The sequence below is a fragment of the Talpa europaea genome (genome assembly GCF_964194135.1).
Source record: "Talpa europaea genome assembly, chromosome: 10".
Taxonomy (NCBI): domain Eukaryota; kingdom Metazoa; phylum Chordata; class Mammalia; order Eulipotyphla; family Talpidae; genus Talpa; species Talpa europaea.
This window is the reverse complement of record NC_140077.1, coordinates 20,180,702-20,203,259: the sequence shown is the minus strand read 5'-3', so window position 1 is coordinate 20,203,259 and position 22,558 is coordinate 20,180,702. Positions and strand designations below refer to the sequence as shown.

General features: G+C 53.5%; 1 protein-coding gene across 1 annotated transcript; it reads left to right on the top strand.

The window, feature by feature from the left end:
* Nucleotides 1-884: 884 nt before the first annotated feature.
* On the top strand, nt 885-6,271 carry TLX1 (T cell leukemia homeobox 1; the record flags this gene model as incomplete). The annotated part of the gene is made up of 3 exons (XM_084244886.1): nt 885-1,455; nt 3,576-3,777; nt 6,049-6,271. The coding sequence occupies 3 exons, from the start codon at nt 885-887 to the stop codon at nt 6,269-6,271; spliced, it is 996 nt and encodes a 331-aa protein (XP_084101012.1).
* Between the last annotated feature and the right edge of the window lie 16,287 nt (nt 6,272-22,558).

Sequence of the window (22,558 nt, the reverse complement as noted above, 5' to 3'; positions counted from 1 at the left end):
TCTAAAAAGCCTGAGTTGGATGGTTGTTAATTTTTTTCACTAACATTTAGCCAAAACATAGGCCCATTTTAAAAAGAAGGACAAGCCTGAACTCACCTTCCTGCCTCAGGGGCCTGGGCTCCATACCTGGGGAGTAGGCAGCCTTCTACTTCCGAACAAGCCAGACTTGAAGTTTGGAGTAAATCCTCTGGTTGACGGACAGGTGTTTCCCAGCAGAGCCCTTGGGGGAGATTCTCCAAAGGCCAAGGACACCCCTTCCCCGCAGGCCTGGAGGGCTGGACTCTGTTGGCCCAATTCAAAATGAGGGGCGGCTCCTGCCAGGCTGCAGGAGGGCTCTGACCTCCCCCTCCTTGGGTCCGTCTGTCCTTCTCTGGGAATAGCCGCCTCCTGTTTTTTTTGTTTGTTTGTTTTTGTTTTTTCTTTTTCCTTTTACATCTCTCTTTCTCTTCCTGAACAACTACTCTGAGCCTCGGCCTCCGTCCCTCTGTCTCTGGCTCCTGCATCTGTCTGGGCTCCGGGCCTCCCTCTCCCCCTCGCTGCCCCTCCCCTGCGCTGTCATTCACCCCGCTCTTCTCAGCGCGCAGCCAATGGAGAGACCCGGCCGGAACGCCGAGGCTCGCTTGCACCGGGCTTTTTCGCCCGGTGATTGATGTCCCAGAGTCAACAGCGAGCGAGCGAGCAGCCGGAGAAGGGAAGGAGCAGCCGGAGAAGAGAAGAATACGGCGCCCCCTCTTCTCCCCCCTACTTTAGCCCTTCTGCGCACTTCGCCTCCAAGTCTCGGCGCAGCCAGGAGCCGCAGCCGCCTCCGCGCCCCTGCGCGCTGCCCCCGAGCCAAGCACAGAGCGCGCCGCCGCCCGGGCCCCCCCCGCGGGGCCGGGGCCAGCATGGAGCACCTGGGGCCGCACCACCTCCACCCGGGCCACGCGGAGCCCATCAGCTTCGGAATCGACCAGATCCTCAACAGCCCGGACCAGGGCGGCTGCATGGGGCCGGCCTCGCGCCTCCAGGACGGAGAATACGGCCTCGGCTGTTTGGTTGGAGGCGCCTATGCTTACAGCGGCGCGGGCCCCGCGGCCGGGCCGGGGGCCGGGGGCGCAGGGGCCTATGGCACCGGCGGCCCGGGCGGCCCGGGCGGCCCGGCGGGCGGCGGCGGAGCCTGCAGCATGGGCCCGCTGGCCGGCTCCTACAACGTGAACATGGCCTTGGCGGGCGGGCCGGGTCCCGGCGGCGGCGGCGGGGGTCCCGGCGGCGGCGGGGGGGCGCTGAGCGCCGCGGGGGTGATCCGGGTGCCGGCGCACAGGCCGCTCGCAGGAGCGGTGGCCCACCCGCAGCCTCTGGCTACCGGCTTGCCCACGGTGCCCTCTGTGCCTGCCGTGCCGGGCGTCAACAACCTCACCGGCCTCACCTTCCCCTGGATGGAGAGTAACCGCAGATACACAAAGGACAGGTTCACAGGTGAGTCCGGCCCGCGCGCGCCCCGGCTGGCCGCGGCCCGGGCTCTGCGCTCCCCTGCCCTGCCCTGCGGCTCCCGCAAGCAGCCCCTCTGCGCGCCAGGCGGCCCGCGAGGTCAGCGGCCCCGCGCCTCTCCGCGTTCCCGGAATCGCCATGCTCGAGCAGCCCCCAGCCCGGGCCCCGCTCCGGCTCCTCCGCAGGACTCCGGTTCTGAGAGGCGCTCCTCGCTCGCTCCTCGCTCCCCTCTCCCCAGGCCCAGAGAGCTGGAGGGGAGCGGGGTGTCGTTTGGGGGCTGCCTTCTTCGGCTGGGCTTCGGAGGCTCGGGAATCGCGGGGGGCCGGGCGCGGTGTGCACAAACTGTTTCTTCCGCCCGGCCGAGGGGGCGAGCCCTGGAGTCAGACGCCAGGAAAGGTCAGGTCCCCACCTCCCCTCCCCGCACACGCCGCGCGCCGCCACAGCCGCCACTGCCTTCCCGCTCGGCGCGCGGAGCGCCCGTGGCCCTCGCGCCGCCCGGCCCTGCAGGGACCCCGAGCGCGGCGCAGGCAGCGGGGCCGGCGGGCCCTTCCTCCGGGCGGCGGGCTCCGTCTGGGTCGGCGGCCGCGTGAGGCTAAGCGGCTTCTGCATTTTCGCTCTGTCCCAAACGGCGTCCTCCCCGCGCCCCCACCCAGCCCTGTTCCCGCCGGGTGAATAATGCACGGGCCGCGCCAGCGATCGATCCGCGGCCGAGGACAACTCCTGGGACAATTACGCATTCGGCGGCGGCGGACTGCCGCGCTCGCTGCCCGCCGGCTCCGCTCCTCGCTCCGCTCGCCCGGCCCCTCGGCTCCCGCTTCCGCCGGGGGAACTCGGCTCTAACTCGGGCGCGGGGCCCCGTCCGTCCCCGCCCCACGTCCCGGTGCCCTGAGTGCCCCCGACCTGAGGCTGCGGTCTTCCCGCCGCCGGGTTAGCCCCAGCCCCCCTGGAAACCCGGCAGAATTTAACTTGAGCCCGCAGCCGGGGTTCAGGGAACAGAGGCGGGAGGCCCAGGCCGCGCCGGACCGAGCGTGGGACTCTCATGGGGCTCGGGCTCCAGGGCCTAGCAAGGAAGGGGGTTAGCCAGATCCCAAGCTAGGCGACCCCAAGACACCACAGTGCCCCCTACCCCCGTTCCAGTTTTGCTGGCCCCGTCTCTGGGGCTGTGGCATGAGTTGAGGGGGCAGGGAGAGAAGGAGGCAGAGGCCGGTCATTCCCAAGGCCTCCAGGAAGGAGGCACTCAAGGGGCCCCTGTGCCCCAACCCAAGTCTGAGGCCTGGAAGGCAAGGCCCGTGCCCAACTCACTCACACCTCACCCAGGCCAGGCCAGTTTTGAAGGGCTCTGATGGAGCCCCCAGCCTGGAGCCGGCTGGTCCTGGGTCTGTGATCAAAGTTCCTTTCGGTAGGGCCTATCTAAGCCGGCCACGAGTCCCCATCCCCAATCCTGCTTCAGGCTTAAAGAAGATTCTGAGGGAATGTATGGCTGTCACCTTGTGTCACCACTTGTGGCCCTGTGTCCTGTGTGTGCCTGCCTCTGTACCTGTGCCTCTGTTTGTGTACATCAGCCTGCTTTGTTGGGACGTATAAATCTACACTTTGCCCCACTCATATGGGACGCGTCTGTGTATGTTGCTGCGTGATGGAGGCTTAGAGGTCAGGACCCAGAGTCGGGGGTGGGAGGGCCTTGAGCAAGATGGCCTCTTACTCTCTGTCCCCTTCTTTTGAGGCCGGTGGCCTGGGACTTAGGGGGTGGGGAGGAGCTGTGATCTCTAAGCTCCCCTCAAGCATGCCGCTTCAGGAGGCCTGGGAGGCCATAAGGCTGTGTCTGGTTGGGCATGTGGGAGCCTGGGGCTAGGGAGGCCTCTGTGGTAGTAGCGGTGGCGGCGCGGCGTCGGCCTGGCGGGCAGGAGGGGGCCATTTTCCGCCGCGGGCTTGGCGCTGAGGGCTGCCGGCAGGACCGCGGCCGTGCTCCTGGGGTCTAGCCGCTGCGCTCGCAGACTCGCGGGGCATCGGGCCTGGGACGCCTCCTGACGCTCTGCTGCTTGCCTCTGCCGTCTGTCTGTCTCCCGCTCCAGTGGCCCTCTCACCCTTCACTGTAACACGCCGTATAGGTCACCCCTATCAGAACCGGACGCCCCCCAAGAAGAAGAAGCCGCGCACGTCTTTCACACGCCTGCAGATCTGCGAGCTGGAGAAGCGCTTCCACCGCCAGAAGTACCTGGCCTCGGCCGAGCGCGCCGCCCTGGCCAAGGCACTCAAAATGACCGACGCGCAGGTCAAAACCTGGTTCCAGAACCGGCGGACTAAGTGGAGGTGAGCGCGCGGGGCGGGCGCGGCCGCGGTTAGTGCAGGCTCGGGCCGCTGGCGGCCGGGGCCTCTCCTGGGGCGCGCACGCTACCTCGGCTCTCCAGTTTGCGATCCGTTCAGAGGAGCCGGCCGCTCCTGCGAAGCTCGCGGGAAGTGGAAAGCAACCGTGGCCGATGATCGCGATGCGCCCGGACAGCCCTGACTCTGTGCAACTTGAGGTTTCATAGCTTTCTGGCTGGCCCCCACAGTGCTGGGTAGGCGCCGTTGGTGTATCCTGCCGCATGGAGAAACAGCCAGGTAGAGCAGTCTATGCAGTCCTTGCAGTGGGGGACCAGTGAGTCCTGAGCTGGGGGATTTGTTTGCGCAAATTCGAACTTACCGAGAAGCCTCTTCTATCCCAGAGACTGGAGGCAGGCTTGCTCCTGCGCCCCGGCGGCGGGGCACCCGGCAGGACTCCTGGGCCCCAGACCTCTGGTCTGGGCCGTGTGGACTCCTTCCTCCTCAGACACTGGCCTTTGCTCCCCAGTTCCCCACCCTGGAGGCGGAAAATCAATCCGCACCGGCTGCAGCGGGGATTTCGCGGGTCCCAGTGAAAGGGGGATCAATTAGGAGCAGATGGGTGTGTGTGTGCGCCGTGAGAGAGAGACATTTCCCATCTCCACTCACAAGTCCACAACTATCCTTATTACACAATCATCTCCCCCAACACACACACACACCCCTCAACCCTTCGCCCTTAGGGATATAATGATTCCCACACACTCCTAGGCAACCTTATCCTCCACGCGCAGAGCGGCTTCCTGGGACCACACTCCTGCACGCACACGCACACACACGCACACGCACACACCATACCGTACCCTCCCGCACATCTGGCCCACAAACTTGGTTCCACACACGCCAAGAGTTTCTCGCTAGCTCAGGCCTCAGGGGGGAGCAGGAGAGAGTCTGGGCGAAGTCACGGCGCCGGGCAGGGTGGACCTGGGGCCGGAGGAAGGAATCGGAGTTTCCTCTTTTTCTGAATGAAGGCGAGGAATCTGCCCGGGATTCCGCAAATTGGCCACAAAGGAAGCCAGTGCCCCAAGAGTTTGCTACCCAGCCCCTCCCTACATTCCTGCCGCTGGTGAGGAGGTGAGGAACTGGTTTCAAAGCTCTGGAAACCTTGTTAAAAGAGGGAGCAGGGCCTTGCTGGGTTGGGGAGGGCATCGGTATCCCCAAGGCTCACCAGGGCTTCAACCTAGGGCTGCGGAGCCCAGCAGGCAAGCCCCTGTAGGGGTGGGGGAGGAAAAGAGAAAAAAGTAACAGACAAAGAGAAACTGAAACATAAGGGGAGGGGAGATAGACACCCCACCCCAGGGAGAAAAGGAAAAAACTAGGCAGCCTGAAGCACACCTTTGTATATTTAAGGGAAGCAATGGGTCGTTAAAACTTCCGTTTTCGTTTCAAACAAATCCCCTTTATTCTGAGAAAAGTAGGTCCGGGTAAGAAAAAATGAGGGATAAACACACAAAGCCTAAAGGGAGAGAAACATTTAAGCAATTTGAAATGTGGGGGAGCAGGGGCAGATGAGAGGCAGAAAGACTCAGAGCGACGAGGCAGAGGGGCGGCGGAAGGAGGCTGGCGGCCGCCGCTGGGAGAGGCCCTCGCCGGCTTCGCGCGGCTTCATCGATCGCCTACAAATTGCTTCTGGAGGCCCCGGGGACTCCCATTAGGTCTGTCCACCTTAGAGACAGACGTTTGATCTCAGTTGACGGGGTGGAGGGGCGGCATTAAATGGAGTAAGTGAGTCATCGCCTCCCCAATGCCTCGGAGGAAACCGCCTGGTCCAGCGGGAGGCCAGGCCCGGCGCAGGGCGCAGCGCAGGGGCGCGGAGGCCTGGGAGAGGTTCGCAGGCGGCGGAGGCCAGAGACGTTCGGGAGGGCAGCTGGCCCGTACCCACCCTGGCCTCTGCCCGGGACTGCTCGGGAGGTGAGGTCCCTTCGGTCCGGGCCGCGCGGGTTCTCAGACTGAGGCAAGGCAGATGCCATCGTGCCCCCGGTTGTGCCCCTGGTTGTGCCCTCTGAGGCTGTGTGTAGCAAACTTTCCCACAGCTCTCCCACGCTATTGCCGCTGCATCTACTTTGGGGGCTTTCAGTCTTCGTCAGAGTCTGGACCCCCCAAATAAGGGAATGCGTTAAAAGGGTCCACGTGAATTTGGGGGCTGCGCAGGGGAGCAGTGCTCGCTCAGATGACCTCCCCAGAGCGCGCCGAGGTGGGTAACGGCTTGTCCCCGTGCAGGCGGCAGACCGCGGAGGAGCGTGAGGCCGAGAGGCAGCAGGCGAACCGCATCCTCCTGCAGCTGCAGCAGGAGGCCTTTCAGAAGAGCCTGGCGCAGCCGCTGCCCGCCGACCCGCTTTGCGTGCACAACTCGTCGCTCTTCGCCCTGCAGAACTTGCAGCCCTGGTCTGACGACTCCACCAAGATCACCAGTGTCACGTCGGTGGCGTCGGCCTGCGAGTGAGCCTGGCTACTTCGCCCGTGAGCCCCCCCGCGGCCCAGGCTGGGGGTCGGAGAGAGCCAGAGTCTCTCCAGCTCCTCCCTGCCTCAGACTGCCTGCCAGGGGGGAGACCCTGCCCCTCTGCACCAGAGCGCTGGCGCCCACACAGCTCACTCTTCGTGGAAAGGAAGAAAAGAGCGTGGGACAGAGAGAGGCGACCTCTTCCCAACGCCTATGGGATTCCCAGCCCTCTGGAACTGTTCAGTCTCCTCAATTTGCATCTATTTTATTTTTTTCCTGATTTTTAACCAGGGACCCAGAGAGGCCAGGGACATGTGGGGAGAGTTTCTGGGGTCAGCAGAGGATAGTACAGGCTGTCATTTGAATGTGCCCTGGGGAGAGCCCCTCTCTGTAGCCCATTCATCACACAAGACTACCCACTGGCCCACACAGGTGATTTCACTGTCCCTCCTGGGGTAATCTCAGAGGCACACACAGGGGGCCTATGGAGAAGGTCACGCACACGCAGGGCCTCCCCTTTTCACTCTGGACTCTCACTATGAGGCTTAGATTTGGGGTGGCCCAGACTCATTTTGAATAGCATGACACTTCTCAGAAACACAAGGCCACGGCCACACTGTGACTCACCATCCTACACACAGCCGGGTCACCCGACCTTGCCAGGCCCTTATCACACCTTCCAGCCGCACCCAGCTATGCACAGAGGGATTTTCACACAAATTCAGCCCATTTCTCCAGATCCTGTTCGTAAAGGGGATTTAAGTTATGCACTTATAAGGTGTTTTCTGTGTAATCATTTTATAAAGTGCTTGTGTAATTTATGTGGAAAAAAATAAAATCCTCAAGATTCGGAGTCAGGGCTGCCTGCTCCTTGCTGAGCCTGCACCTTGCAGCTCCTGGGCTTGGTGTGAGCTGGCACTGTCAGGGCAGTTAGTTGCTGGTGTCTAAACTGGAGGGACATCTGGGGATCAGGACCTGTGGTCTCTGGAGAGAGAAAAGGAAAGGAACAGGTAGAGAGAACACAGACTTGAGAAAAGAGGGAGAGCCGGGCCAGCCAGTGTTGAGGAGGGTGTGGATGTCTTTGGGTGTGAGAGTTGTGTGTGCATGTTGTATATTTGTGATGGCGTGTGCAGTCAGGATGTTACTGATAATGAATGTTTGTAATAGCATCTAAATGTGTTATTGGATTTGTAATTATTGTGTGTTTCTGCTTACGTTGCAAATCGAAACTGTCACTGTGCACAGACCAGTAGGGAGTGGTGTATGTGTAAGCATGTGTGAATGTGACTTTTTCCCCCTGGGTAATTGTGTGATCATCCACCCTTATATGTGATTGTGTATGAGCCGTGTGGTAAGTTTGTGAGAGTACATATCAGTTTTTCTTTGTGAATCTATTTTTTGGTGCTAAACATGTACATGTTTGTGATTGTGTGTACCCTGTAATTGTAGGAATATAATTGTGTGTGAAATGTAATAATGTGTGAGATGTGTATTTTAACTGTATGGCATGTATGTGACTGTGTATGATTGCAGGAGTGAATAGAGTTAGAGTAGGGAGTGAGGATCATTATGAGTGACTGTACCTGTGGGTATGTGTGGGCAGAATTGTTTGCTGGTAGGTACATGGTAGTGAGGGTCGAAGGTGCGGTGTACCCATCCATGTGGGAATACCAACTGCTAGGAGTTCTTGGATTCTAGGCACTTACCCAACAAACTACAGGAAATGGGGTACACTGAGTGAATAATTGGGCTAAGATCCTCTGTGTTGTTCTAAGCACCCCCCCCCCAACATTAGCCTGGTCTAGGCAGGATCTAGATACATAACTTCCCAGAAATTTTCAGGGAATCCCCAGACCACAGCACACACACACACACACACACACACACACACAGAGCCCACATATCTATATCATCCAGTCACTGATTTAGGGGTCCTGAGATGATTTTGTGCAATCTCAGATGTATAAAACTGGCTTGAGTCTGCTTTTCTGGAAGAAGCTAGGGAGCAGAGATTCCAAGGAACTTGCCATTCTGCATTCTGGGTGAGTGGAGTGGTTCTTTCTTTGGGATGGGACAGTTAGAGGACATTGTGGTTAGAAAATGAAAGTGAGTGAAGTGTGGAGCTTGCTTGTGCCTGCAGAGGTGTGTGTACCCCAGTTGGGGTGGGGGGAGGAAACAAAACCATCAATACTTCTGTCCTTCATCCCTAGCCAGGCCACCATTCTGGAGTTTCTAGTTGATCTGGGGACAAAGAGCAGAGCAATCTCCCAGTCGAGGAGGCCCAGGGGGAAATCTGGCTAGGTGGGAAGTGGGCCTGTTCATCACCCCACCCCCGGAGCCCATCTTTTCTGGGCCCGAAGGCCTTCTGCAGTAACCCTACTCTACTCCCAAGCCCATTGGATGACCAAAAAAGACCCTGACTGTCTGTATGTTGGTCATGGGCAGAAGGTTCTGGCTGTCTTTCCTGCCTACACTGGCTGTAGTGCCTAGTTCCTGGCCAAGCAAGGTCCAGAAATGGCCTTCCAGGAGCCACAGAATTAATTTCATTCTACCTGGACAGGCCTGACTGTCCTCCTCTGGTGGGGACTATGGGACCCAGCTTGTACCTTCTTGGTTCCCTTTGGTCTCCCTCCATTTGCCCTTTGAAGACTACCTTTAGGGCTTCTGACTCATGATTGCAGGGGGGAGACTGGGGCCTTCTTCTTGCCTCCTAATTTCTGGACCCCCACCCCCACCCCACCATAGGCTGCTGTGCCTGGAGGTTCCTGGGTATTTCTTGGCCACAGACAATCGAGCTGAGGCAGGAGTAGGGAGAGGCTGCCTGCCCAAACACAACCTCCCAGAGGGCTCTAAAGTTGAGGCTCCTCTTCCACCTCTTCACACCCTCTTGGAAGACTAAGGAAATTAAAATTATGCACAACACACTCCCCCTCAAAAAATTACCCCTTACCTGCCAATCTTCACAAACAGCCTAGAGCTCACGAACTCATAACCACTTGGGAAATTTCCCACTCAGTACCCCTGCTCTCTGAGCCTATCCAACTTGTTGGGAACTTCTGTGCAAGTGGCAGATCCCTACCGTTGGGCTCTGGAGACGCACTGCCAGCGGCCAGCCAGCTTTACTACCCTCTACCCACACTGGACCTGGCTACCACGCCTGCTGTCGCGTTGGGTAGTGGCGATCTCTCCCCGAGCTCTCCCAGCCCCTGGAGCAAGATCTCCAAGGGGTGCCAGACTCCCTGGGGCCCTGAGACCCTTGGCAGCACTGAGGGAACTCGAGAGGCTTCCCTCTCTCCACCCGGAATTCAGAATTCGTTGGGACGGATTCTTGGCGAATCCCGTGTCCACCGGCCGAGGGCGGTAGCAACCCAGAAAGGCTGGGATGGTGGCCAGATCCTGGAGCGACCAGACCCACTCAGTCCCAGTGGAGGCTGGAGGGGGCCTCAGGGTCACAGAGAGGATCAACTACCTGCAGCAGAAAGCTCGGCTCCAGGTCTCCTGCCAGAAGTGGTGGGTGTCTGTTCAAAAATAGAAAAAGGAACAAATTATCCGGATAATTGTGTGTAGAGGTGTGGGAAGAGAAGAGGAATTAACAAACCTGTCTGGACAGAAAGGTCTGCTTTCTTCCTCAGCCTAAGCGAGCGGACAGCACTGACCAAATCCCCTCTGAGAGAGAGCCCAGAATGGGGCTCACACCTGGCACAGACCAGCTTGGGTGTGTGAATGGGTGGTGGCCTGCAGGGAGCTGGGGTGTGGGGCAGAAACCCAGTCGGGGCTGGGGTCAGAGGGCCCTGCGAGGTGCAGGAAGGCAGCGCACCTGAATCTGGCTCAACCTGTTAACTATAATGGCATCTTTGTGTGGCGGATCTGTGCTTGGGGGCTGTGTGGGCAGATTTGAACACTGCCTGTGACACCCCCACTGCTGGGGCAAGTGTGGGGGTTTGCCCAGGAAGCAGGATTCAGGTGGGCGCCCTGATTGTGGTGTGAGTGACTTGAATGGGGGCCAGTCAGGTTCCAGGTGTTCGAGATAACCAAGCAGGGAGCTCCCTCTGGGCTGCGCCGAGCTGTGGCAGCTGGGACTCAGCCGCCCAGCTTCTTGTGTGCCACGGCTGGCAGGACCGCTCAGAGCAGATGCGGGAGAAACCCCCTCCCTCAAGCTTTGCTCCCCCTCACCCACATTCACCCACTTTTCAGTCGCAGCAGCCCCGCCAGCTTGCATCTGAATCCTCCCAAGCAACTCCTCCTAGGCGCTCCCCAGCAGGCTCGGGTTAGCCCTCCATGGCCAGGGCGCTGCCTGGGCAGCGAACAGGAACTGCCAGCGCCTTTGCCCGCATGGCTCGAATCGGCTGGCGCGCGTCTGCCCAGGCAAGAGGTCCCTGGCGCCGCTTACCTGCACCCGCGCCTGGACTCCTAACCCCAGGGAGTCCCATAGAAACAGGCTGCACAACGGAGCGGGCAGGAGCCAGTCAGGATTTTCCAAGGAGCTCAGAACAGGCTCGGAAGATGGGGTGTGCACCACGAATTGTGGGGTGGAGAGGTGTGAGCGGAGAGAGCGATGTGGTGCGTATGTTGTGTTGAGGGTGAGTACAAACTCCCTCCCTCCCAGTCTGCATTGCTGTGCAAAACGTCGCACGTCTTTTCCAAATACTCAAGGACTGGGGTGAGCACTGCACCCGAGAGCTACAGGTGGGGGTGCGGCGCTCGCGCACACGCAGGCGCGTCTCCGGGCTGGCGCTTGATGGCTCTGCAGCCCCCCGTGGCCTACCCCGTCCAGATCCTACGGAGCCCTCACCCCGCGGCCGCCCGGCCCTGGGCGCTCCTCCTCTTCCCTCTCCCCTCCCCCCGGGGCCGGGCGGGAGGAGGGTCTAACTCCGCGGCTGCTCGGCCCTGGGCTGGGGGTTTCCGAGGCCGGCGCTTACACTTCCAGCCTGACGGCTCCGGCGACGGCACCCATGCAGCCAAGGCTGGACTGGGGGGGGGGGGTGGCGGGTCGCCCTGGACTCCGGCCGAGGACCCTAGCAAGGCCCAGAAGGTGCTGCAGGCGCCGCTACCTCCGCGAAGCCCACGGAGATCGGCTCCACGTCTGCGCTCGCAGCTGGTGAAGAGCTTGGGGCTGCCAAGGCCCGGCTGCCCTGTGCCCCCTAAGGGGAGGTTTTGGTGGGAGCTGCTCTTGCGCGCTCGCGTCTTCGCCCCGTGGCCCCAGAGCCCACTGTCTTTGGTTGCTGCGGGAGGAGTCGCACCACCCGAAAGCTGCAGGCGGGAGAAAGGCGAGCGGGACCCGAGTTTCCACGCGGACGCGCAGAACAAGTGAGTTCCGGGCGCCCTCTAGGGGCCGCGCGGGGGGGCGCGGCGAGCCGAGGCCCGGGGAGCCTCCGGTCTGAGCGACCCTGAGACCTCAGGGCTGCGGCGCCCTGGGGGGAAGGCACCACGATCACAACGTCGATAAGCAGCACTGCCTGGTACTTGCTGTGCTCCCACACTAGCTTTTAAAATAGTAGCACTGTACGAGGTAGGTGGTATTTCAATCCCGTTTTATAGACAAACTTGGAGTCCAGAGCGGTCAAGCAACTTTCCTAAAAAAACGAGCTGCGGGTAAAGGGTGAGGCTAGCCTCCAGCCCAGCACCCGGCCTCTTAGACAGCGATTCAGCGAGAATGTGAAAGAAAAGAGCACACCCGGATCCTCGCTAATCCTCGAGCTAAGGGCTTTGGGAAGGGCAGCCATGACCAGGGGGACAGTGAATTTGGGGAGAGCCGGAGGTGAGATCAGCCTCCCCAGAGATGTTTCTTTTGTGGAGGGAACTCTTAGCCCAGGCGTATTCTAGGAGTTTGTCCCCTAAGGTTCCCGACAAAACACTTGCAATCCCATCTATGCTGCTGGGCTCCCTGCAGCTCTGACTGCAGCCTCCCCCTCCCCCACCCCTGCCTTCCAGGACCCCCTCTGCAGCACTGCCAGGCCTCTGAGACCACTGCCTCCCCACACACACACAGTCCCCCACACCTGCCCAGACCCTCTGGGCCTTCCCAGCCAGGCTTACCACCTTCCAGGAGCCCTCCAGGATTGAAGGGGGTTCTGTGCACTACCACCTCCTCCCACTTCTGGGTCAGTGGGATGGAAATACTCAGACAAGCAGGGAGTTAAAAATAGAAGGGAATGAATCACACTTTATTAGACAAAGGAATGGAAAACCAGGAAGGAAAATCCTCCCTCTCCTTTCCATCTGCTCTCTGCAAAGCCTGTAGCTGGAGGAGGCTGCTCTGGCCCGCAGGATGGGGGGAGAAAGTGGGGGTGGGGAGCTTGACGTTTAGGGAGTTAGCAGAGGTTTTAGGTCAACCCTTTAGGCAGTAAGGTTCAGTCAGAATAGGAAAGAAAAGACAATACAGCCTTCCCTTCTCCATATGCTCCTCCAGAGGGGTAGAGGAAGTAAGGGGGAGGCTCTTTTATATGCAATATAAACCGTATCTGTCTAGACATAAATAACCCATTCCTGTGTCTTAAACTTGTAAGTGCAAGAATTACCTGGGAATTTTGTTAAACTGCAGATCGGCATTCATTATGTCTGGGGTGGAGCCTGGATTTCCAAATTTAGGACAAACTTCTTGTGGTGTCCATGCTGCTTCTAGGATCCCAGTCTTAAACCACCACCCTATGTCTGATATCTAATCCTGAGTTCTCAAAGTTACCTGTCAAATATGCTCTGAAGTCTGACTTTATTTGCCCAAGAGTATTTTTCCACTTTATTTAAAGAAATGAGCAGTACAGACACAACTGATACTCCTTCTGATACGGTGTTTTAAAATGCAAGCCATGGGTCTCCCCTTTCCTGGTTGTCTTGCGCCCAGTGCCCTCCCTCTTCATGCGGGGTCCCTCCGACCCCCCATTCCCTCTCCTGCACCTGTCCCTCTTTCTGAAACCCTCTTTCACTTTCAAGCGGCTGCTGAGAGGTGACTTTGGACACCAGCCTAGTTTTTGAGCAGAGCTTCTGTGTTTTATAACCTCGGGCAATTTAATTAAGTTTGGGGAGCCCGCAGTTTCCTTGCCCAAATTGTAGGGCTAACCTTTCCCGGGGTTCCCTACAGAATGAAGGAGATAAGGCAGGTAAAAGCGCTCCACTGAGCAGGGGCTGCTGAAGTGGCACAGGGAACCCCAGGCTGGCTTGACCTGGTTTTTCTCAACCTCTGGCGGGTGAGCGGCTGCAGGGACTAATCGAACAAACTTCTGGGGCCCCTCCCGTTCCCACCTTATTCCCAGATCCTTGACTTCCTGGGGGAAAATCAGTGGCTCTTCTCGCTGGGAGCTTTCCCTCCGCAGTGCTGCAAAGGGAGGCTGTTGTGTATTCAGGTGCCCCTCGATGCCCCTCCTCGAGCTGGGAGCAGAAGTTCTAGTCCCAAGTTCCCGGCGCTCGGCAGCCTCCGACTGGCGAGGGTGTGGCGGGAGGGAGGGAGGGAGGGAAACTCGGGATAAGCCCGCCCAGCCCTAGAGGGTGGGAGGTGCCCAGCAGGGGGTTTGGCTGCTCCAGGTCACACGCTCTCTCCTGTGCACGCGAGCACCGGCACACACTGTAGCTGCTCCGACCCTCGTGGCCAACCCGTGTGTCCACACAGGGGGACAGTCCCGCTGCAAGTCTACAGTTACCCCTGCCCGGAAGATCCCTTAGATACACACCAGCTGTCACGCCCAGGTCTCCCCCCACGTTTGCCTCCAGCCCAGGGAAAGGACTGGCCTTCACCCATTTGGTTTCAGGCTGCCACATGGCCAAGCTAAGCTGCGCACAGACACAGAGTTTGTCCCACAGGTCACAGGAAATCACTTAGGGGCCTTCCTGGTGTCTCTCACCTGTTCCCCTGCTGTCAAGGGAAGGCCAGCTGCCCTATGCCGTGTAGCACACCAGCCTGCTGTGCAGACTCACAGACATAGTTTACCCTTGAGCCCACTTTGTATCCACAGGCTTTGTGTTGTATTCCTTTCCCACTAGAGATCAGAAACTGGGCCTTTTCTGGTCAGCTCTGGGAGGAAGGTTACTGTCCTGGGGTGCTCTGCTGGCAGTTAGTCAAGAGGAGAGGGAGAAGACTATTAACCCCACAGAAGCCCCAAGCCAACTCTGCATCCTCAACTACTTTCCTAGGGGAAAGTGAGGTGCGGGCCTCCCGCTGGTTGGAACAGGATACCCTCACATTTCCTTTACAGTGGGTGTGACACCAGCCAGAGAAAGTGAGGGGAGGTGCTGAGTGACAGGATGCTTCTCTTGGGGGTGTTGGAGGAAACACATCACTGTGGTGAGGACTTCGATTGGTGAACTGGGCACTGCCAGTCCCCAGCAATGCCTGAACCTTGTGCCCTGGGAAGGGTCCTCCTGTCCCCTCCACACAGCACTCCAGCTTCCTCGCTTGTCACTATAGCTCACGGACTGGGCTTGTGAGCTTCTGTGCCACCTGCAAATGGGCACCTGCTTGGATCTCCCAGGGCGTGGGAGGAAATTTCCATGTGGCCTCAAGCCTAACTGTCCAGGTCCAAAGCTTGGGCAAAAAGCTCTGTAAGAACGGTTGGTGGACAACTCAGAGGCTCCCCCTTTCCTCCTTTCTCTGCCCCAGCTACAGAGACAATAGGAGACACTGGGAGATAGGAATGCCAGGTTGTAATTTGCCAGCAATGCAAAAAGGTTGAGAAAGGGACTCACTCTCATTTTGAGTCCTGGCTCCTGCCAGGCTTAGGGATGTGGAATATCAACAAGTTCCTGGAGAGAAGAGGCACCTTGCACCTCTGCCCCCCAAATCTGCTCCCTTGGGGGTTGAGGGACTGAGTGATAGGGAAGAAAACATAACTTGCATTCACCTGCTTGTATCCAACCTGTCTGCAAACTTGAGCCTCCACTCAGCTGGGACTAGGACTTGGCAGACTGAGATGGTGCAGTCCCAGCTGCAGAGTCTGTGAGGGGGCTGGAGAATCTGTAACCTGACCTTTCTTCAGCCAACCTGAGTCAGTGGACCCCTATGGAATCCCACCATCTGGCACTCTTATGGGCTGTCAGAAAGATAGTGCCCTCAGTCCTGGCAATGGCAAAGGCAAAGGTTGAGAGTGGAGTTGGGACCTGTTACTTTTTTTTTTTTTAAGATTTATTTATTTATGCATACAAGAACGGGGGTATAGGCCAGAGGTGTGGGGGGTGAGAGGATTCACCAGAGACAGAGTGGGGAACAGAACAGGCAGACGGACTGAAATACACTGCTGAGGGGAGCAATGGGCAAGTCAGGAGAGGTCTGCTGCGCCACGTGGGTACTCCCTGGCTGGGGATTGAACTCATGCTGCAGTGGTTGTGGATAGCTTCATAGGTTGAGTCTTAACACCTTGTGCCGTTTTTTTTCTGTTGAAGAAAAAAACCCCCCTAGGCTCTTTTGTAACTCCTATGGTGGTGGGGCTATGGGTTTCATCATTGTGGGTTCTGCTACCCCCTCTTCACATTCCACTGGGGAGAAAGAGTTACAAGGGAGGCTGGGAAATGTAGTTCCTAGGTGGAACCATATGCTCAGGGGAAAGACTGACTTTGAGGGGACTAACTGCGTTCTCTATAAACCTTTACATGGATCTATAAATGCAGCTGCTTCTGAGTGTCGGGATACATAAGATCAGTGAGTCTCATGGACATTAGCTTGATTTTTAAACTCCAATATGAATTCTTTTTTTTTTTAAGATTTATTTATTTGTTTGTTTGTTTGTTTATTTATTTATACAAGCACTGGGTACAGTCAGAAGCGCAGGAGGGTGAGAGAATTCACCAGAGCCAGAGCGGGGAGCAGAGCAGGCAGAAGGACCGAAGTACACTGCTGAGGGGAGCAGCAGGCGGCAGGAGAGGTCTGCACACCATGTGGGGCCCTCCTCCGGCTGGGGAGCAGGTGGGGATCAAACCAGTGCTGCAGAGGCTGCGGGCAGCTTCACAACCCAGCACTCAACCGCTGCACCACTGGGGAGGCCCCCAATATGAATTCTTGTTAAGAAGCAACGTTTCATGGGAAGTCAGTTTTAAGGCACAGATCAAGTTCATGGATGATAGTATTGGCAGAAGCTTGTTATTGGAGAAGGTACTTCCAAACCCTCCACTAGATACCTGACTGGTCCCCTGGGGCTATAATATAGTGTAGTCGGGAATTTGAGTGATTGCTGCTGCTAGCATATTGGGTACCTTGCAGTGATGGTAACCAGGTTAACTTTGGCAAGATGTTGAGTTCATGTGTGACTTTCATCTCAATCTTGGGGTCATTTGTTCAGGAGAATGTTGAGCAAGCCCTGCAGCTCCCTGGGAAGGTAATTGATTAAGATCCAGGCTTGGTTATTTTGTCCATCTGCTTGCTAAGAAGCTTTTCTATAATGGAAGACTTTGCGATCTTTATAAAACACAAATATTTTCACACTCTGTATCCACCCTAAAAGATGCTTCTTTATATATTTTTTCTCCTACTTCTTTGCACCAAATCTTTAATTTCATTCATACTTTGTCCATTTGTCTAAACCATTAACCACTGCCCATATGTTCACTGCAGATGTTTATCTAAGACCATCTCTCCCTCCAGAGAAAGTGAGCCACAAAATATACTATTCAAAGCTCTGCCCTTTGGGTAGGTTTCTCTTGAATGGCACTGTACAGGGATGGTCCATTTCTGGTGTATTGTACTATACATGAGACTTGAAAATTGCCTTCCTCCATAAAGGTATTAGGGTATCTCCCATAAAGTAATAGATGTGATGTGAAGTGAGGAGTGGCCCATCAAGGTATGTGTGGGGTTGAGGCAAGTGGGGAAAATTATAAGGAGGTGCTTATCTCAGATGAGATCATGCAGGCACAGGGTCAGTACCCATGCGAGGATTAGCACGCTTCCCTAAATTTTACCTTTAGACATCTTGCTTGTCCTACCCTGGTCCAGCCCTGCACAGAACACTTATTTATGCCTTCAGGACCTACTTGGACCTGGTTCCATAGCCTATACTCCCACTTGATGATGGATTCTTAAAAGTACAGTCAACACATGACTAGGTAGATCAGATAGCAGCCAGCTCAGTTCATCCTGGCATCTCAAGTACACCTAGTGATTCACAGCAAACCCAAGTGCCATCTGTAAGTAGATATTTTCTTTTGGAAAAGTACAACTTATTGGTTATTTGCTGAGTCATGAGTAGTGCTGTCATTGTGATTTCTCCATTGCAGAAGACAGCCTAGAGGAGGTAAACTCTCAGCTGGGCAATGGAGGCTGAAGAGGAGCTCACACAATCAATATATAGAACAATATATAAAACAGGGTCCATGTACCACAGAAAATTTGAACTTTCTCTAAACCCCATCCATGTTCTACTATGCCCGGACAGTTAAACGGAGATGTGAGAGAAATCATCATCTTTCACTCTTAGAGTCTCTCATGGTATAATTTTTGCAATCCCCCCAGAATGTAATTTTTGATCTACTGTTTGGATGGAGGAGAGCTTCAGGCACTTTCATTTTGCCTTTCAACTACCAACTTGCAAATGTGTACTTTTTGCTGGTTCCTGAGGATAAAAAGGAAGACGGGTTTGCAGCCCAACCAGCCCACTGTAAGGCACATTGAGTCAAAACTTATCACTTCTATAAGCCTCCACTCTGACTGACAAACCACAGGGACATTCATATTTGCTGAAAGCCAGCATCTAATAATCTTGCCAAAGAGTATTTTTCTTTTTCCAGGGTTTAATTTCCCTGGGAATGGTTGAAGATTCTTTGAAAGAAAGTTAAGAGGAGAGTTCAGTGGAGGTTTGTGGATAAGAGTACAGGAGCTGGACGGTGTACATTTCAGTTCTCTCTATTTTTGTTTTTTAAACTGTAAAATGGGGCTAATAGTTTCTACTTCTTAGGGTAGTTTCCCCCCCCTCAAGTCTAGCTTGAGATATAATCTGCATACACTAAAGCTTACCTTTTTTAGTGAATAGTTCTGTGAGTTTGACAAATGCAACTGTTTGCGTGGCCACCATGGAGACTCACCAATAACAGCAGTACAGCATGGTGAATGCTGCCCTAGGTGGAACCAGCAGGTGGTGCCCCCAAACCAGACTGGGAGAGGCAATTGTGGAAGACAGCCTAGTGGAGGTGAACTCTCAGCTGGGCACTGAAGGGTGAGGAGGAGTCATATAGTCAATACATAGAACATTTCTATCACTTTCCAAACTTCCTTCATACCCCTTTGTAGGCAACCCCCGCCTTATCCCTGGCTCCTGGCAACATCTGATCTATCTTCTATCTCGATAGTTGCCTTTTCAAGAATGTCATGTTAATGGATTCATGTTATATGTCGCCTTTTGAGTCTGATTTTTCTCTCTTAGCATGATGCATTTAAGATTCATCCATGTTGTTGAGTGTTTCAGTAATTTGTTACTTTTTAATTGCTTAGTAGTATTCCATTGTCCATTTGTTCATACATTTATCAGTTGGAGGATGTTAGTTAGGACTGGTTCCATTCCCAAAAATGTCATATTGTTTTGGCAATTAAGAAAAAAGCCGGGCCTCCCCAGTGGCGCAGTGGTTGAGCACTGGGTTGCGAAGCCGCCTGCAGCCTCTGCAACACCGGTTCGATCCCCGGCCGCAGGGCGATGGTCCCACATGGCGTGCAGACCTCCCCTGCCGCCCGCTGCTCCCCTCAGCAGTGTACTTTGTCAGTCTGCCTGCTCTGCTCTCCCCTCTGGCTCTGGTGAATTCTCTCACCCTCCCGCGCTTCTGACTGTGCCCAGTGCTTGTATAAATAAATAAATAAATAAATAAATAAATCTTTAAAAATAAATAAATAAAGGCAATCACTCTCTTAAAAAAAAAAAAAGAAAGAAAAAAGCCAATATAAACATTTGTGTTCAGGGTTTTCTGTGAAGATAAATTTTCTTTTTCTTGGGTAGGTACCCAGAAGGGGGTTGCTGAATCATACAATAAAAGTATGTAAAGCTTTATAATAAATCACCAAATTGTTTTCCAAGATGGCTATGCCATTTTGCAATTCCACCAACAATGTATGGGAGTACTAGTTACTCTATATCCTTGTCATACGACTTGGTATATTCAGTTTTTAAATTTAAATTAAAAATTTTAAAGGTTGTAGCATCTTTTTGTGATTTTAATTTACATTATTCTAGTGATCAATATTGTGTCTATTTGGTAAAGTATCTGTTCAAATCACTTGCCTATTTAAAAAAATGGAATTGCTTCCTTCTCCCTCTCCCCATCTTTTTTCCCCTTTGAGAGTGACTTTTCTACACACAGGGGCAAATTACCTTACAAGACAACGTGTATTTTCTTACGTTTCCTCCATCAGTGTCAGACCTCAAAAATCCCAAGTAACTAGGAAAAAGTCTGTCAGAATTATATTCCGTTTGGGAAAGAAATATCTTGCTGTTACCTTTCAAGTCTCCCCCGCTCCCCTTCCCACATCACCCTGTGGTCTCAAATGTCTGCCAGCAGTCGCCTCTGAACTTAACAGAATTAAGAATAATGTGCAAGTAGTTTATACTTTCCAAATTGTTTGGAGCTTTCCTCCCCCTGTTGCCTCTGGCCACAAGCATTGGGGTCCCTCACTTTTCATGATCAGATCTGATGAGTGGTTATGAGCTGGTGACAAAACTGAGGATTTTTATTATTCTTCACATTTAAATCCAACTCTTCAGCCTCAGTTTTTAAGACTGTGCATTTTCCCCTCTAATATCTGTTTTTCCTCTGTATAGCAGGCCATTCCTTTGCTATACTATGCTTCAAATATATTGCACCTCTAATTTGAGAAAAAGAGAAATGTTTTGAAGTTCGATTTTTCCCAACACTGGGTTCTACTGATGCTCTAATATCTGAATAATGTGAAAGATGTAGCTTTATAATTCAATACATTTCCATATATAAATATATATGTTAATGTATAGGACTATGTGTTAATGTTAGCTTAATTCACAAAAACCAACACAAAAAGTACTTCATTGTAAAATGTTCTAGAAATATTGCTGATAATCTGCATATAAACAATTATATGGCAATATTTCCATTGGACATCAGGCAAAACATCCAGTTTAAACTTTCAGCTTTTCATTCACTTTGTCATTTGTGTATAACTGGTAAAGTTACAATATATAATAACTATCCCATCTACTCTTTAAGACATGAACCACGGATAATATATTTAATATAGTTTACATGATAAACATTGGTTCCTTCTAATAGCCTTGACTCATCTTTGCTCCTTTCTTTGCACCCCTTTATTCTAATATAATTTAATATTAGGGTAACATGCATCATTTTTAAAAAGTATCAAAATACCATTGGTTTACCCCAATGAGATCTAATTGACATATTAGTTTCAGGTGTACAGCATAATCACCCAATATTTGTATGTACTGCAAAATGATCACCACAATAAGTTCAGTTAATATCCATCATCATACATGTTACAATTTTTTCTTGTAATGAGAATGTTTAAGGTCTATTCTCTTAGCAACTTTCAAATATGCAATACAGTATTATTAGCTATAGTCATCATGCCGTACACTAGACCTCCCATGGTCTACTTCACAAGACCATGCAGAGATCTAGACTCCTTTTTATCTTGTATTTTTCAGCATCACTAGAGTATTGCTCTTGTGTACATTTGAAAATGCCTCATCATCACTTCTATTTTCTTGATAAGAAGAAGCAAAAATAATTATAATATCAGAAACCCTCATCCATGGGGTGTCTGTCAGCTCTGCTGATTAATGTGCAATTTATATTCATTTGCCTCTAATCCCTAAGTGTTGCTATTTGCTCTGAAGCACAAAGGGTTTTTCATTTTCTTTGAAATAGAGAGCCACCATCTCCCAGTAGCCTCCCCAGCTCAGAGAACAGTTTACTGGAACTCTTTTAGGTGCTTCTGTTACTTTCTTCACCAAAGTATTTTTCAAGTACTTTGAGAATGAAATATCTCCAACTCTTTCCAGGGTCACAACGTGTATGTGGTCAAGTTGCATTTTGATCTTTTCCAGTGTTCCTGTCTCTATGTCTGCACATTCCATAGAGATTATACTGCTTCTGACACTGTGCCTTTTGACCAAGCTGAATTTAAAGAGATATGAGCACTTGTCAAGATTTCTGAAGTCTTCTGGTTCAAGCAGCTGGGAGACCAGGCTCCTGTCAATTATCTGCTCCTTCAAATAGAACCTCCTCTCCACAAATTGACATGCTGGGATTTGACCTAACTGAAGAACATGTTGGGCAAAAGAGGTGGGAAATGCAGATACATGGTGTCCACTTTTTTTTTTTTTAAGATTTATTTATACAAGCAGTCAAGCAGTGGGTACAGTCAGAAGCGCAGGAGGGTGAGAGAATTCACCAGAGCCAGAGTGGGGAGCAGAACAGGCAGACAGACAGAGGACACTGCTGAGGGGAGCAGCAGGCAAGACAGGAGAGGTCTGTGCGCCATGTGGGACCCTTGCCGGTGGCCGGGGATCGAACTGGCGCTGCAGAGGCTGTGGGCAGCTTCGCAGCCCAGCGCTCAACCGCTGCGCCACCTACATGGTGTCCACTTTTAAGGTAACTCTGGAGGAAGTCACAGTACCATCAGTCAGAGGAGGAGCCCAGCCAGACAGTGGGGAGGGGCCTTTCAGAAGCTCAGTGACAGTGGTATGCCCTCCAATGCATCTTATATAGCCCCATTCCAATCCTTGGGGTATTAACTTTGGGGTTCAATGTCCTGATTTTGTCCAACAAATTCGGAGATTGGTTTTTATTTGTCAGCCCTGTTGCTACAAGAGATAAGGTGTATTGTTACTTTGTGCTGAGATTTAGGGCTTGAGCTTGTTATCCAGTATCTGCAGTCTGTCCTGTGATTTCAGAAGCAAGTACTCCATCCTACATGGTCTCCTCAAGCCTGTCCTGAGGAGGCACTTCTGGTTGAGCAGGCGATAATTTAATTAAGTAGTTGCATTGTATGGCTGAGGCTACCAACTCCCATTCCTGAGCCCTAATTAAGTCAAATAGCCAATTCCCATTTCCCCTGGTTGTCTTCTGCCTGTTTTCATTTGTCTTCTACCAATTTAGGTACCCGTTAGGATTCTTGGCAGCAAACATAAAAATTGAATTTGGCCATCTTAAAGCCTAAAGATAAAAGGAGTTTTAGGGAAAGATTTTGGATAGCTCATCGAATTCTCATAAATGCCAAAGAACCAGTCAGTAGGAACCAGGAAGATGGCAAATGCAGCCAAGGTCAAACTACAAGAATATTCTGGGCAGGACGCCCCACTGGTGTCTCTGTCACTGAGCAGTCCATGCTCT